Source organism: Piliocolobus tephrosceles, chromosome 8 (assembly GCF_002776525.5).
Source record: "Piliocolobus tephrosceles isolate RC106 chromosome 8, ASM277652v3, whole genome shotgun sequence".
NCBI lineage: Eukaryota > Metazoa > Chordata > Mammalia > Primates > Cercopithecidae > Piliocolobus > Piliocolobus tephrosceles.
Window position 1 is genome coordinate 142,885,482 of NC_045441.1, and position 15,842 is coordinate 142,901,323.

Genomic DNA, 15,842 nt, shown 5'->3' on the forward strand with positions numbered 1-15,842 from the left:
AATAAAATTCTGCCCAAAATCTGGTCAGATTTTAAGAGTTTTTTCCCTAAAATCCCAATCACACAGTCACTCACTCAGTAAAATGGGTTGATACTCTGATCTGTTTATAAATTGTTCATATAACTGAAAAAGATAAACCGATCCATTTTACTTGTCACTGCATAGCAAATTATTCCAAAACATAGCAGCTGAAGGCAGACAACATGTATCATCCCAGTTTCTGCCGGTCAGAAATCTGGGCTCAAGTTAGCAGGATTCTTGCACTCAGGGTCTTCAATAAAGAAGACTGTGGTCAAGGTCACATCCAGGCTGCAGTTGCATCTGAGAGCTCACCTGGGGAGGGTTCTGCTTCCAAGCTCACTACGTGGGTGTTGACAGGGCCAAAATCCCATCTTTAGAGATGGGTTCTGCTCAGTCCTGAGAGAAGATGGTTTGCTGCTGAGCTTTTCATGGCAGGAATTGGAAGCAGTTTTCATATTTGATACATTGCTACTCTTTTCCTGCCATGGTGGTGAGTTGATAGGGCCCATTTTGCTCTCTAAGGGACTGTGTTCATAGAAAGCTTGAAGAACACCCTGACGTGGATAATCCTGATCAAACCCATTTGGTGAGGTGAACCCCAACTACATTACAGAATCTTCTATGCAGCCATCTGGTCGAGTTACCTTTATCTATATCTTAATTTTAAAAAAATAACTTGAGACTTTATAAACATAATAAGGCATTGGGCTATAAATTATTGAACACATATTGTGGACTAAATTATAACTGCTGCAAATCAAGTCAGGTAATTCTGAGTATATGAGTTTCTTTTTTCTTTTATTCTTTTCTTTTCTTTTTTTTTTTTTTTTGGTGGTGTCTCACTCTGTTGCCCAGGCTGGAGTGCAGTGGCGTGATCTCGACTCACTGCAACCTCCCTGTCCCAGGTTCAAGAGATTCTCCCACCTCAGCCTTCTGAGTAGCTGGGATTACAGGCACCCACCACCACGCATGGCTAATTTTTTTTTTTTTTTTTTTTTTTTGAGACGGGGTCTCACTCTGTCAACCAAGCTGGAGTGCAGTGGTGCGATGCTCACTACAACCTCTGCCTTTCAGGTTCAAGTGATTCTCCTGCCTCAGCCTCCCAAGTAGCTGGGATTGCAGGCACGCACCACCACACCTGGCTTATTTTTGTATTTTTAGTATAGATGGGGTTTCACCATGTTAGTCAGGCTGGTCTCAAACTCCTTACCTCATTTGATCCACCTGCCTTGGCCTCCCAAAATGCTGGGATTACAGGGGTGAGCCACCGCACCCAGCCAATTCTGAGTATATGAGTTTCTATGTTGCAAGAAATATAGCTATTGTTATAAGATGGTTCTGATGGTTACTGCCATCCCTTCTTCATTACAATAAGGGATGAAATCTTTGTCCAGGAGTGGCTAAGGGAATTGTCTTTCTTGATTCTTGTACTCTTGGACTGGTTCTTTCTGTACCATCTGCAGAGCCTTTCCTGGGCCCACCTCGGGGAACCAGTTGATCCAAGTGTTTTCTGCTGGACGAAGGCCTTGCACATTCTCACGGATCAGGGCTGCTATCGGAATCACAGGGAGCTCGCTGTCTCCCTCTGCAGTGGCCTCAGAGGGCAAACTGAAGAGCAGGGCCTGTGTGTGCCATTTCTACCGAGGCCTGCTACCCTTTCTACATCAGCCCAGTAGCTGCTGCGGCAGCAGGAGGCAAGTCTCACCTTCAGCAGGTTCTCCCTCTGAGAAGGTGGTGGATGAACAGCCTGCCCACCACCCACTGAGACCAGAAACTGCCCCTGCACTGCCTGGAAGTGCATCTCACACCCATCAGCATCACTTCAAGCCCTTTTATCCCAGGATGAATTCCTGTGTCTCAAGCCCAACCATCTTTCCTTTGCAAGCGAATTTATAAATAATGGTCCAGATTGTTTTGTCAGCACCCTGCCTGACATGTTACTCTTAGCCGATATGAGGCCAACTTGCCTGTGACTACATGAGATTATCAAAAATGGTCATCAATGATTTTTGAAATGTGTGTTTTCACATAGCTCTTAGCACAATGCATGCAGCTTCACAATACTATGAAAATCAAATAATATAGCCACGTTCTTGGGAAACTATTTAAAGGCTAAGCCTGTATAAGCAGCATAAGTTAATGCCAATGTGGCCTCCTGTCTCTCATAGACTGTTGCCTCCTGTTGTGAATCTGACCAGCAGCCTCAGAGGAAAGAGATTCTTTTGGTTGTGGAAGGCCACTGGCTGTTGTTGTTGATTTCCATCTGTTTTTGAAACTATAGATTTTTAGGGTGTTTTGTTTTGTTGTATTGTTTTAACACAGAACTGGCTCAAAACTAACAATTATTTTCTTGGGTTTTTTTTTTGTTATTTTTATTTATATTTTTACTCAGGCTTTGGAGCTAAATGTAAAAGCACAAACTTAGGCATAGAAAAAATGTAGCCCAAACAATGGTTCTTTTCTCAACAAAATGCAAACTTTGTTAAGGTAATGCTGTGCGCTTGTGTGCATGTGTGTGGTGCGTGTGTAGTGTGGTGTGTATGTGTGTGTGTGTATGTGTGTGTGTGGTGTGTGTGGTGTCTGTGGGTGGTGTGTGTGTTGTGTGTGTGGTGTACGTATGTGGTGTATGTGTGTGGTGTGTATGTGGTACGTGTGTGTGTGTATGTGTGTGTGTGTGGGGGTGTATGTGTGTGGTGTGTGTATGTGTGTGGTGTGGTGTGTGTGTTTGGTGTGGTGTGTGTTGGTGTGGTTGTGTATGTGTGGTGTGTGTGTGGGTGTGTGCTGTGTGTATGTGTGTGTGTGTGATGTGTGTGTGTGGTGTGTGTGGTGTGTGGTGTGTGTGGTGTGTGGGGTATGTGTGGTGTGTGTGTGTGATGTGTGTATGTGTGTGGTGTGTGTGCGTTTGTGTGGTGTGTGTGCTGTGTGTGTATCTGTGGTTCTGGCTAGTGGGGGAGTTGGAGGATATTACTTACCTGCAGCATTCCAGCAGATCTACAGGTGTTGAGGTTTCAGGATCGATTCTTTCGTGTATAGTTTTTGCAGAGTGTGTGAAATATTTATTTGTCTCATGGAGGGCTACAAAAAGAGGCTTTTGCACACAGCCCCAGGCAGGGGAAAGTCCTAATGAGATCATGCATGCCGGGCCGGCCTGCAGTTGGAGGCGTTGTCATAAGTGGCAGTTTGTGTCTGTGACTTGAGAAGCACAGGAAACACCTCCCCTACCATCACCCCACACAGGGACACCGCTGTGAGTTGCCTTCTCATTGGTCTCTCTGCTTCTCCCGTGCCCCCATCCCGCTGGTCTGCACAGTGCGGCCACAGTGATCTTTTGACAGGTAAATCAGGTTGCATCTCTGTCTTCGTCTCCTGCTACATAATAGTGGTGGACGCTCACTCCCTGCAGAGGCCCGATGCCACGTGACCTGACCCTGACCCCACACTCCACACTCCACACTCTGCCCAACCACAGTGACCTTCCTGTATAACTCAGGCCTCCTGAGTCCCTTCCAAATTCAAAGCCTTTGAACTCATGGTGCCGTCTCCTCCCAGAACATTCAGACCAACAGGAAAACACACGTGCCTTTTGTAGTAGAAAGGGAGGAAACAGCTGAAAATGTAGGTAGCTTTGTTTCTAGGCCTAGTGAAAGAATCACTGGGTTCCTTTCAATGCATTCTTGTATTATTCCCCCCAAATTTTGAGATGTGGTCATTTGTTGAGAGTGATGGTGGAGGAGTGGACGAGTTTGGGGGACTGTGGTCTGGAGACAGAATGCATGAGCCGTCTCAGCAGGCTGGGCACAGCCCCTGTGGATGGATGCCTGGGAAATACCGGGCTCTTGGGAAAGGAGGCTGCTTGCTGTCTCCCACGAGTATTCAGTGCCCACGGCCTGCACAGAGACCCTGATGGGTGTCCCCTGGGGCTGGGAATTTGACAAGTAAGAGAGATCAGGTATTTTCAGAGGAGTGGTGATTGCCACAGGCCTCAGAGGCACCGGGTCTGGGAAGAGTGAAGCCAAGAGGAGCCAGAGGTAGAAAATGGTGGCGTTGCTGGATTAGCAGTGTTGTGTTGGGTCAGAAGTCCAAGGTGGTGGGAAAACTTGTACAAAGGCAGTGGAAGGACAGAGTGCAGATATCAGAAGGTAAGTGCAGCTAGGTTCTTGTGATGATGGGATTCACAGGAGAAGTGAAAAGATGAAGGAGGGTCAAGGGCTGGCAGGTTTGAACAAGCCATGCTTTGGGGGAGGATGAGCTGGAAGATACTCAGTGGTGCTTTAGGACGGGGGCAGAGAGCCTCAGAGACCCCAGGGACTCACAGGAGGAGGAGGAGGAAAGATTCAGGGAGGGTCATGGGGAAGGATCCCCTGTCCATCTTGCAGCGTTTAGAACATGGGAGGGTGGGATTAGAAAGAACCTGCATGGAAGAGAGGAAGCCGAGACCCCTGAAAGCCAGGCCTGTGCAGGCGGGAGCTGGACAGGGACAAACGGACTCTGGGAGAGACTGCAGGTGCAGGAGCAGCTGGCTGATCAAAGGGCAGATGTTTCAGGGGACACCGTGGAAGTTTAGACAGCCAGGGGCAGGTCAAGGGTTGGGTCCTCCAAAGCTGTGTGGGGTGTCTGTGAAGAGCACTGTTGCTCAGCCTCCTGCAGTGATCATGTAGTAATAACAAGTCCTGAAGACCACCCACCAGCTTGTCAAGGGGATCTGACTCTTCTCCATGAACCAGTGAAATGCGTGTAATTGGTAAGAAAAGAAGTGAAGAAATGTAAATGAAGAGAGAGTGGGTTTGCAGAGTGAGATGTGAGATAGAGAACACTCGATTGCTTTCAGTAGGAACGGCCATCATCGTAATGTAGCCGGGGAGAATGACTCAAGTGCTTCTGGAAGGCTTGGTTCTTCAATTCCGACGTAGCTGGCCATTATCGTGGGGGAGCTCATTAGTGGCAATTATTTTCAGAGACTCAAAACCGATTAATATAGACTCAGTTACTCAGGCCTTCTGAACAACAATTAAGGCATAGAGACTTTTAGTGTGGATCATTATCTCTATTTCATGGTTACAGCATTTTAAAACTACGAAAAACTGTACAGATTAATCATTGTTGTGTGTTAGGACCAATTCCATTTGTGATTTAGGGTTCCAGCTGCTGTGGAGAAAATAATATCACAAAATGTTAACTTAAGACGCCAGCCAGAGCATTACCAGTAATATCACACCCATTGCCATTTTAGCACAGGGTTAAAATTAGAAAACCGTTTCTAGAAACAGGTTAGGACATGCTTTTGCTTGTCGTCTACTCAACTAAAATTATTGTTTTTATGATGCCAAGTAGACTTTCCAGAATGTCATTGTCAAAAGTTTACGGTGGGCTGGGCACGGTGGCTCACGCCTGTAATCCCAGCACTTTGGGAGGCCGAGGCGGGCGGATCACGAGGTCAGGAGATCCAGACCACAGTGAAACCCCGTCTCTACTAAAAATACAAAAAATTAGCCGGGTGTGGTGGTGGGCGCCTGTAGTCCCAGCTACTCGGGAGGCTGAGGCAGGAGAATGGCGTGAACCCGGGAGGCGGAGCTTACAGTGAGCCGAGATCCAGCCACTGCACTCCAGCCTGGGCGACAGAGCGAGACTCTGTCTTAAAATAAAAATAAAAATAAAAATAAAAGTTTATGGTGTTCCCGCTTCTCTCTTGGTGTTTTTCACAGTAAGGCAACTCATCATCATTGCCGAGCCTGGCGACACTCTGTGCACAGCGTGGCAAGTGCCTGGGAATTTTGTAGTTTTCGCAAACACTAGGTTTTCGTTTTCTGATGTTCTTCTTCCCACTGAATCAGGTTGCTTTAGTCTTGAGAGTTTATGATAGATGAAAGCCTGAGTGTTGAGAGACCCTTGGGTACCACCCTGGCAGGCTGCGTGCAAGAGTGAGCAGGGGCTGTTGGGCTTGGCAGGCTTTGGTGAGGCATCTGCCATGACTGTGCTTTGGGCCAAGTCCATAACCACAGTTTTTGAATCTGTAGAAATTAATGAGCGCAAGTGGTGAGTTGCTTGAACAGTTTCCAAATTGGGAGCCGCCTTGGGTCTCTCAGTGACTTGCCTCTACAGGACAGTGGTGCCAATTTAGCAGACACCAGAGTTTCTGGATTTGTATGATTTCCCTTGAGTGTGTGTGCCTGTCTGTGAGGGTAGGTGTGCATATGTGTGCACAAAGGGAGTAAGTAGTAAGTATTTTCTCACTAAAAGTGGGAGATGAAGGGGAGGAGGAACATGCAGGCTTATTCTTCTAATGGCACTGCAATCTGCTGTATAATTCAGAAATCATAAACTGGAAAAGTAGCCATTCTTTTAAGTAGAAGGAGCATAACAATGACTAGGTGTCACTCCATAATCTAGCTCTCCACCTGAGCCACACGTGCAGAACTTCAAGAGGCTCTGAATTCTTTCTGGCTGCCATGAGAGCTGCCAGAGGTAACCAATTATACAAAGACGAAAAATCTGCCAGGCACGGTGGCTCACACCTGTAATCCCAGCACTTTGAGAGGCCAAGGTGGGCCGATCACCTAAGGTCAGGAGTTCGAGACCAGCCTGGTCAGCATGGTGAAACCCCATCTCTACTAAAAATACAAAAATTAGCCAGGCATGGTGGTGGGTGCCTGTAATTTCAGCTACTCAGGAGGCTGAGACAGGAGAATCGCTTGAACCCAGGAGGCAGAGGTTGCAGTGAACTAAGATTGTGCCATTGCACTAACAGCCTGGGCAACAAGAACAAAACTCCATCTCAAAGAAAAAAGAAAAGGAAAAGAAAAATCTTATGTTTTCTTACTCTTGGAACGAAGAAATATGCAAGTATGAAAATTCATGAGCAGATTTGATAGGTATCTAGTTCTGATTAAATGATTTCTTAGAAATAAGAATTAGTGAAATCAAGCAATTTTTAAACTACAAAATATTACAATGATCAGTTTTAACTTTACCCCCTGCCCTGAATTAACTAATTGTTTTTCTTAGAAGCCAGGTAAGGGCCTGCCATTGGCAAGCTTGCACCTTTCGTTAGGGTTAGAGTTGTCATGAGTAAGATGCCAGCTGTGTCCTCTGCTGACCCCCATGGGGGGCCCAAAGTGCAGGAGTGACAGAGAGAAGCAGAGGCAGGTGGGGAGCAGGGAGATGGACTGGCAGGTACCCCTGTCCTCACAGGTATTTACGTGTCATTCCCTCTGGACGGTTTCTGAACTGTGGGAACTCTGCCACATGCATCGATGGGAGAAGAGCAAGACAGAGACACAGTAAGGAGGTCAAGTTATCTGTGTGACCTTAGGGATATTGGGGCAAATGTAGGCTAACCTCCATGCACACCCTGGAACAAAACCTTTAAAAGAGAGAGCACAAAAAAAAAAAAAAAAAAAAAAAACAGAGAGAGAGAGCACTTTGCCCAGAATGAGCCCCATTATCAGACAGTATGTCTCCCAAATCCGCAGCACCCTTGGTTCCCGGGCAGAGTTTCCTGCTCATCAGAGGGGCAGGATGTTGCGGTGAATAACAGTTAGTAAGACTCCAAAATCAAGTGGGTATGTGTGACGATCTGCCTCTCCCTGCCCCTTACACACACACACACATGCACATACACACTAAAACTGTTCATTCATTCCTCTTAGTGTATTTCCTCCCTACCTCCGTAACTTTGACCACTGACAATTTTTTTTTTTTTTTTTTTTTTTTTTGAGATGGAGTCTCGCTCTGTCGCCCAGGCTGGAGTGCAGTGGCCGGATCTCAGCTCACTGCAAGCTCCGCCTCCCAGGTTTACGCCATTCTCCTGCCTCAGCCTCCCAAGTAGCTGGGACTACAGGCGCCCACCACCTCGCCCGGCTAGTTTTTTGTATTTTTTTAGTAGAGACGGGGTTTCACAGTGTTAGCCAGGATGGTCTCGATCTCCTGACCTCGTGATCCGCCCGTCTCGGCCTCCCAAAGTGCTGGGATTACAGGCTTACAATTTTTTTTCTTTCTTAAGAAAAGTCTTGAGGCAGTGCACTCAGACAGAACTCCCTTTCCTGTGATACATCCATGTCTTTATGAATGATGAATGGCACGTTGTTCCCTTGTTAGTAATTCCAACAAAGACATGGCCTGAGACTGCCCCCACCCACTCTATGATGGCATTTTGCAGCCTGCTTTCCTCCCTCCAGGGCTGCCGCGAGAGCCTGAGGGGTCCATGGGAATCAGTCTGCCCTGGGAGTCTTCATGTGGTGCAGATGATGTCAGGGTTAGAAACACATTCAACATGAGCTGAGGCCCATGGTCCCAAAAATGTGTGTGAATTCTAGTTGTCCAAAGATGTGAGAGGACAAGGGGCTTGAGTCAGGGAAGGCTGATAGAGAAGAAAGCCTGGAAGGCGAGAAGGATCCAGGGTGAAGAAGAGAGGAATTGGGAGAACTTTCCCAGTGCAATCACTGGAGAGGAACAGAGGCAGCCGTGGGAAACGCCTGCAGGGGACAGAGCAGGGAGCATCAGAGAGGAGCTGAAAGTACTCAGGTATCAAAAGAAGGCAGAAGAAAGAGAGAGCGGCAAAAAGGAGCGAATAGTCAACATAAAATTTAGACACGGGTCCCCTCTGCTGATAGAAGCCTTCCCAGTGCCTATGGCGGCCACCTTCCCAATGCGACTTCAGATCCAAATTTAGAAACAGCCTCTGTTCTCTCCGCTCCCCAAATGTTCCTTCTGCTTGCCCTGCATTCATTTCTTGAAAGTTTTTTAAGTATATAAGAGCCCAGGTTGACCAGGGCAGGACGTTAGGGAAGCAAAGGAACCAGAAACCCGTGTCCACTGAATTGCAGAGCAGGAATAAAGGATTCTGCAGAAAAGAGCCATGGAGACAAGCAAGGGTAGTGGGGAGAGAGAGCTAAGAAGGCACAGGTTAGTTCTGTTTGATCGTGCACTTGGGGAAGGTGGAGGGAGAGGGGGCCATGAAGAGATGGAATGGACTGGCAGAGGAGATTTGTGTTGGGAAAAGGAGACAGAGGGGACAAGAAGGAGGGAACAGAAGGGGAAAGAGCCTGGATGGGCCAGGGAACCCTGCCTGCCGTGGTCCTGCCCCGCTTCCTCCCACACAACCTGATGCACCTGTGTCTGCCCCGGCACCTCAGCAGCTCCAGAACAGGGAAAGGAGGAGAATACGGGTTTCACAGGAGGAGAAGCAAGGAGGACCCAGGGAGCTAGGGTGCCTTGTGGTTCTCAACCCTGTCCACATGATCCAACCTGAGGGATGAGAAGCTTATTAGCTCTGACTTGAGTTGACAACAAAGAGCTTCTGGAGCCTTTCAGGCCCTTTTGAAACAGGCAGATCTTCTCTGCAGTCATGTCTAATGCAGCAAAGAAAACAACAGTGTCCCCTGCAGGTGCAGAATAATTGATAGCAGAATAATCGCCCCTGGAGTGGGAGGGCTGGCTTGTGTATTGTACGTGGCCATCAGCAGCATCTCATTTCAGACTCTCTCATGTCCCCAGGATGTCCCAGGGTTACCAAAAAGGCCCCGTTCTCCTTCCACCTGCCTTCTCCTGCTGTTGGAAAGCAGGATTTTTGACAATTGTCCCTACATCCCCACGTGTCACCCAGAGACAGCTTTAGGCCACCTGTCCTGGGCTGCCTTTGGCATAACTAGGAGTAGATCCCAGGTGCCTACTGCAGCCCCCTTTTCCTCAAAGGCAGCTGCCCCCTCGGTGCCCTGCTCACTGTGAGCAAATACATCTTTAAGACATATTCTGCTACTTCCCAAAGGGACCAGCCACCACCTGCACTCCTCGTCCTGGCGGAAACAGTCCGAGTGCCTGCTTTGGGAATCAAAGGTTTCATTGAGTGCAGGTGGAGTGATCCCTGGCAAAACCCTGGAAACAGAAAGTTAGCTGAAGGGGTGTCTCTGGAGATGAGGAAATGTGCTGGTTAACCGTGTGCATGTCCAAATGATAATTAGTTATTTACAACATTTCTGTGAACAAAGAAAACACAGGGACTTAAATAATTTAGTTTCCAAGAATCTTGTGGTGGGCTCCATTCATCTGACCCATCGGGTTTCTAGAAGAGGACAGAATGCTGCTTTGGTTCTCCTCCGTGGACAGCGGAACTAGTGAACGGGAAGCTGAGATGGCCGAGCTGGGTGGACGGAGAAGGCAAGAAGCCCCTCACCTCGCCAGCTTCCCACAGGGTCCCTTCCTCCTCCTCCTGTTTCCTAAGCTTCTCAGCTGGGCTTCAGATGTCAAGGTTTCCTGGCTCCTGTAACTTCACCTTCTCATCTCAGCCGCCACCGGAACGTACGCATTTCAGGTTGCACAGGTCTCTCCCATCGCAAAACAAAGCAAAGACAAAACAGTTCTCTGTCTCTCAACCCATACCCATGTCCTCCTCTGGTTCTTCACAGTCAAATGGCTAAAGAAAGAAGTGGCTGGGCTCACCTCTCCGTTCCCTCCCCGCTCACTCTTCCGTGTGTCTCCCACAAAGGGGAATGAGTGCTCAGTGCTCAGCCACCCAGCCCCTGGGGCACAGTATGAGTGTCTTCCCCAAGTTACACATCAGGAGACTGGCTTTGGGAGATTGCATGGTTTCTGCAGTGCCAGGGAGGGAGGGCTGTGGTTCCAGGTATTCCTCTCTGCAAGCACCTGCTCTTGACGGGGGCTCTGCTGCCCCGAGCCCGCTGGCAACTGTACTTGGCCCCCACAACGCAGCCAAACTCTCACCCACCTTACCAGCAGTCTTCTCGCTCTGGAATTCACTGGTGCCTGTTTTAGGCTGCCTGGGCTGCCAAAGCAAAATACCACAGACTGGGCAGCTTCAACAACAGACGTGTGTATCCCAGAGTTCTGGAGGCTGCAAGTCCAAGTCAAGGTGCCAGCAGGTTGGTTTCTGGGGAGGGCTCACCTCCTGTGTCATTTTGGGTGGACGCAAACATTCGGTCCATATGCCACCCTCCTCAGACCTCCTGTGGCTTGGCCTGTGGCAGAATTTGAGGCCGCTCACCCCTCCCTGTTCCTCAGTCCTTGGTTCCACAGTCCCTGGCTGCCCTCTGGCTGCCTCCTGGCCAGTTAGGAGCTCCTCGGGTGCTCAGACTTGATTGGATTTCCCAGTCCCACCCAAGGTCATCTTCTCTTCTCATGCACACTCTCCCTGGGCAACTTAACCTAACACGGCAACTACTGCATCAGCTGCTGCCACCCAAAACGCGATACACTGAGTGGCAGCAGAAGCCTCCCCGAGAAGCCTGTTAGAAACACTGACTCGGGACCCAGCCCACACCCTGATCAATCAGAATCAAGGAGATCTGCATATGATTCATGTGTACGCTGCGGAGACACATTAATCTCAACAACAAGAGGCTCCCGCATCACATCTCTGTTCCAGACCTCTGACTCGGGTGTCAGACTTGTGGGCTGCTGTCTCCGGGGAGCGCAGAGGGCCCTCAGACACAGTGTGTGCAACTGATCTCATTCACTTCGTCCCACATTGGCTCCACGTCCTGCCTGTGACATCAGCGCTTTAGGAAAAACACCATTGTCCCCTTCTCACCAGGACCCTGGCCAGAGGCCTTGTGTCTCCCCAGCCCAGGCAGCATCACCATCCCCCTGCCTTTGGGATATGCCCCTTCCACTTCCCCATCGCCACTGCCCAGTTCAGCCCACCTTGTCTGTTGTCTAAAGAACTACATCCGCCTCCAGGGCCTCTTTGCCTCAGCCTCCCCGCCCCCCATGTCTTCAGTCTGCTCTGGCCACACTGCCTTCAGGGTGACCTCTCTCAGTGCCGATCAGGTCACTCATTCCCAGTCTGCACCTCTTCCCTTCCCCTGTGCCATCCCACCTCCTCCTTCCCTCCCACCTCTGGGCCTTTGCAGGTGCTGTTCCCTCTGCTGGGAGCACCTGCCTCCTCCACTGACCTCACAGTTCTCCCACGCCCTTCCAGCCTCTTCAGCAGCAGGCCTTGGACTCCACAGGAGTGGGCTCTCATCCCTGTGCACACCCACGGGTCCCACAACACTTTCGACAGTTTTCCAGTTTCCTGCTTATGAGTCCCCCCACTCCAAGGGACTTTGAGATGCTTGAAGGTGGCCTGGGACATGGCTGATCCACAATAGAACCTCGGGAAATATCCAACCCATTGCAAGATGGACCGTACCTCACCCACATGCGGTTTCAGGGCCACTCTCGGGCTGTGAGTGTTTCTGTGAAAGCAGTGTTTGCCATGTCGCTCAGGACGCCCATCCTGGCAATGAGCAGCTGCAGCTTCCAGGATTTTACCTTCTTAAATGCACTTCTGTTAAGCTGTGCATGTAAGAGGTCTGTTCTGTTGAAATATTTTCCATAGCCTTTCATACTAAGGAGGCCTTTAATGTTATAAATATTTAAACACGCTTTGCAGCCGATCGCTACAATTACTCAGCTCAGAAAGCACGAACAAAGCCTGCCTCTAGTGGACGATCCTGTGCTATTCATCAGCCTCTCTTAAATGTCTTCCTGATTTCAATTTAAAAGCGTATCTTTATATAACATATAAAATTTAACTTTTTCTTTTTAAAAATATGTATAGCTACTTTTTGTTGTGCAATTTTATGAGCTTTAAGACCTGGATAGACTTGTGTAACCATCGTCACAAACCGGGATACGGAACAGCCCCATCACCCCCAAAAATTCCTCCGGCTCTGCTTCCTTCAGGGCAAACCCGCCCTCCCCCCCTACCCCCTGCCAGCCACAGACCTGTCTTCAGTCACTGTAGTTTGGCCTTTTCTAGAAGGTCATATAAATGCCATCAAGCAGTATATAAAGACTAGCTTCAAAGTGGAGAAAACTTTAGGCCTCTATGGTGTTTTAATGCCCGCAGTCTTAGTCTTTAGGGTAATTTTGCTCTAAGAACGTTTTGCTGTTTTGGTGAAATGTGTAATAATAGGATAGACTTTGGAAGATGTGCTTACTGAATTCTTACCCTCAATGTCAAAAACCCAACAGACTTTCATGACTGCATCCCTTGTGTACAGGATCAAAGTGTCCACCCTCAGAAAGTCTGAGGAGACAGAGAAGAATGACTCGCGAGGATCAAGAAAGACAGGCTGAGTGAGCAGTGTCCTGGCCTGAAGCCTGTGAGCACTGCAGTTGTCCTCGGCACCCCTGGGGACTGGTTACCAGACCCCCCATGGGTACCAAACTCCACAGATGCTCAAGCGCCTTGGGTAAAATAGTGTAGTATTTCCCTATAACCTACACACATCCTTCCGTGTACTTGAAATCATCTCTAGGTTACTTGTAGTATCAAATACAATGTAAATGCTATGTAAAAATTTGTTCTACTGCATTGCTCAGGAAATAATGACAAGAAAAAAATCTGTACATGTTCAGTACAGATGCACCCATCCTTTTCTTTCTGAATCTTTTTGATCCTCGATTGGTTGAACTCATGGATGTGGATCCCACAATACTGAAGGCCGACTGTAATTCAGAAGGAGGGGTCTTTGGGGCGGGAGCCTACAGGAAGCTGGAGGCAGGACACTGGGGACTCGAAAGTGAAAATGTCAGTCATAAGCATGGGAGAAAAGAGAGGAAGGCAGGGGAAGGCACTCCACATGAAAGAACCCCTAAGTGCAGGCCGGAGGTGGGATGGCACAGTGAGGGCAGGGGAGGGAGGATAGATGGTCCACCTGTAGCAGACAGTATGTGCAGTGGAGGGCAAGCAGGCAGGCCAAGGTGGGGCTGAAGTGTTTGGGGTTGACCCTTGGTGCCACCATCTTGGAGGGAGCTGAATGGTTCCAGGGTAGAGGCTGATGCCAGGTGACCAGGTGAGGTGCCTTGTTGAGACCAGGCACAGTGGCTCATGCCCGTAATCCCATTGCTTTGAGATGCTGAGGCAGGAGGATCATTTGACCTTAAAAAAAAAAAAAAAATTGTTCTGTTGAATTTATTGCCTTGAGACAGAGGAGCTTTCCCAGGATAGCCGTTTCCTACCTGCTGGCCTCAGCTCCCATCGCCTGTCCTTATGCCCGCTAAACGCGCTTGTCCAGTCTCACAGTTAACAGGAGCTGCGGGTTATGGTTTTGGCCCCATAGATAGAGGGAGAAATTTGCTGGAGGACCTGTGGGAGTCTTTGGCTCTCTTGCAAGAGGGACACAGAGTTGGCCCTTCTCTTCCCCACTGCCCTTGCCTTCATGAAGCTGTGCTGCCCAGGCTGTCAGGGCAGGACACGGAGCCCAGCCCCTGAGGGCACCATCCATGTGTTGCTCTCGATCCCTGTTCTCTAGATTTGCAAAGTCAGAAAAATTAGCCTGATTTGTCTAAGCGGCTGCCCATCATATTTTCCCTTACTTGCCACTAAATGAGTCCTGAGTGGCTTTGCTCATGCTGTTTCCTCCACCTGGATCTCCTTCTCTACCTTGTCCAGCATTTCACTGTAGATCCAGCTGGTGATCTCTTCCATCCAGAAATTTAACTTCGGTCTGAGTGAGCGCCTCCCCAGATACCCCAGGCATCAAACGCAATCATTGCTTACAGGGCTGTGTGCCTTGTCACGGAGCTGTGAGTCCCTCACGAGCAGGAACTACTCCTTACTTCTCTTTGCACCTGGAAGGGCATAAATGATCAGCGAATACTTGTTGAATAAATGAAAGAACAAATGAATTCCATAGAAACAAGCAAGGGAAAAATGGGAAATGATTCCATCAATTCTTGCCAAGTCACAGGCTTTCTTCCTTCACAAAAGGACATGCAGGAGAGTTGAGGATCTTGAGTCTGACAAGCAGAGAGGTGCTTCTTGTTGTATTTATTATCAAAGCTTTGCCATTAATCCCTGCAGGGTCAGTGAGCACACGGCAGCTCTGCAGTCAGTCCTGCTGCACTTAGGTGGACTCTGACCAGAGGTCAAAGGCTATCAGCTCACTCTTTTTGTCTGACCAATGCCTTGGGTGGCTGCTTTAATCCCGACTTGAGCTAAATTGGATGATCTGCCTGGAGACTTAGAACGTTATTCCTCCCCCTCATTCCCACTGTCTTTGCCTTGATCTGGACTCTTCTTTCCTCTTGCGAGGACCAATGCTGCCACTTCCTACCTGTCCTTCCCGCCTGTGCATCCCACACAGCCTGCAGCTAAGAATGGTTCTGAGCAAGACACTGCTTCATGCAAAATATTGTACCTCTGCTTAAAGACCCAGTGTGAACATTGCCCATTGATTTTTGTTTCTCGATCCCCAACTTCCCATGCCCCAAAATAGCATCCTAGGACAATAGAAATGGAATTGACCTTTCTAAGATGATTCTGCCCATCTCCCACTTTATAGAGGAAGAAAGTGAAATCCAGGAAGTTGATGTCGCCTCATTCAAAATCCTTTCCTTACTCCTTATACGAAAATTAATTCAAGATGGATTAGAGACTTAAATGTTAGACCTAATACCATAAAAACCCTAGAAGAAAACCTAGGTAATACCATTCAGGACGTAGGCATGGGCAAGGACTTCATGTCTAAAACACCAAAAGCGATGGCAACAAAAACCAAAATTGAGAAATGGAATCTAATTAAACTAAAGAGCTTCTGCACAGCAAAAGAAACTACCATCAGAGTGAACAGGCAACCTACAGAATGGGAGAAAATTTTTGCAATCTACTCATCTGACAAAGGGCTAATATCCAGAACCTACAAAGAACTCAAACAAATTTACAAGAAAAAAACAAACAACCCCATCAAAAAGTGGGCAAAGGATATGAACAGACATTTCTCAAAAGAAGACATGCATACAGCCAACAGACACATGAAAAAATGCTCATCATAAGGGGAACATCACACACCGGGGCCTATCATGGGGAGGGGGGAGAG

General features: G+C 48.4%; 1 protein-coding gene across 11 annotated transcripts in view; it reads left to right on the top strand.

The window, feature by feature from the left end:
• Positions 1–15,842, top strand: part of DPP6 (dipeptidyl peptidase like 6) — a 1,140,747-nt gene that overhangs the window by 821,709 nt on the left and 303,196 nt on the right. Inside the window, exon 6 of one of the 11 annotated variants that reach the window (XM_023225456.2) lies at positions 15,309–15,349. The exons of 9 other annotated variants lie outside the window; for them this stretch is intronic. In XM_023225456.2, the coding sequence (XP_023081224.1) occupies positions 15,309–15,349 (41 nt within the window). Of the gene's footprint in view, positions 1–14,827; positions 15,061–15,308; positions 15,350–15,842 lie in introns of those variants that run through there. One more of the 11 variants, XM_026447009.1, reaches the window with a different exon arrangement.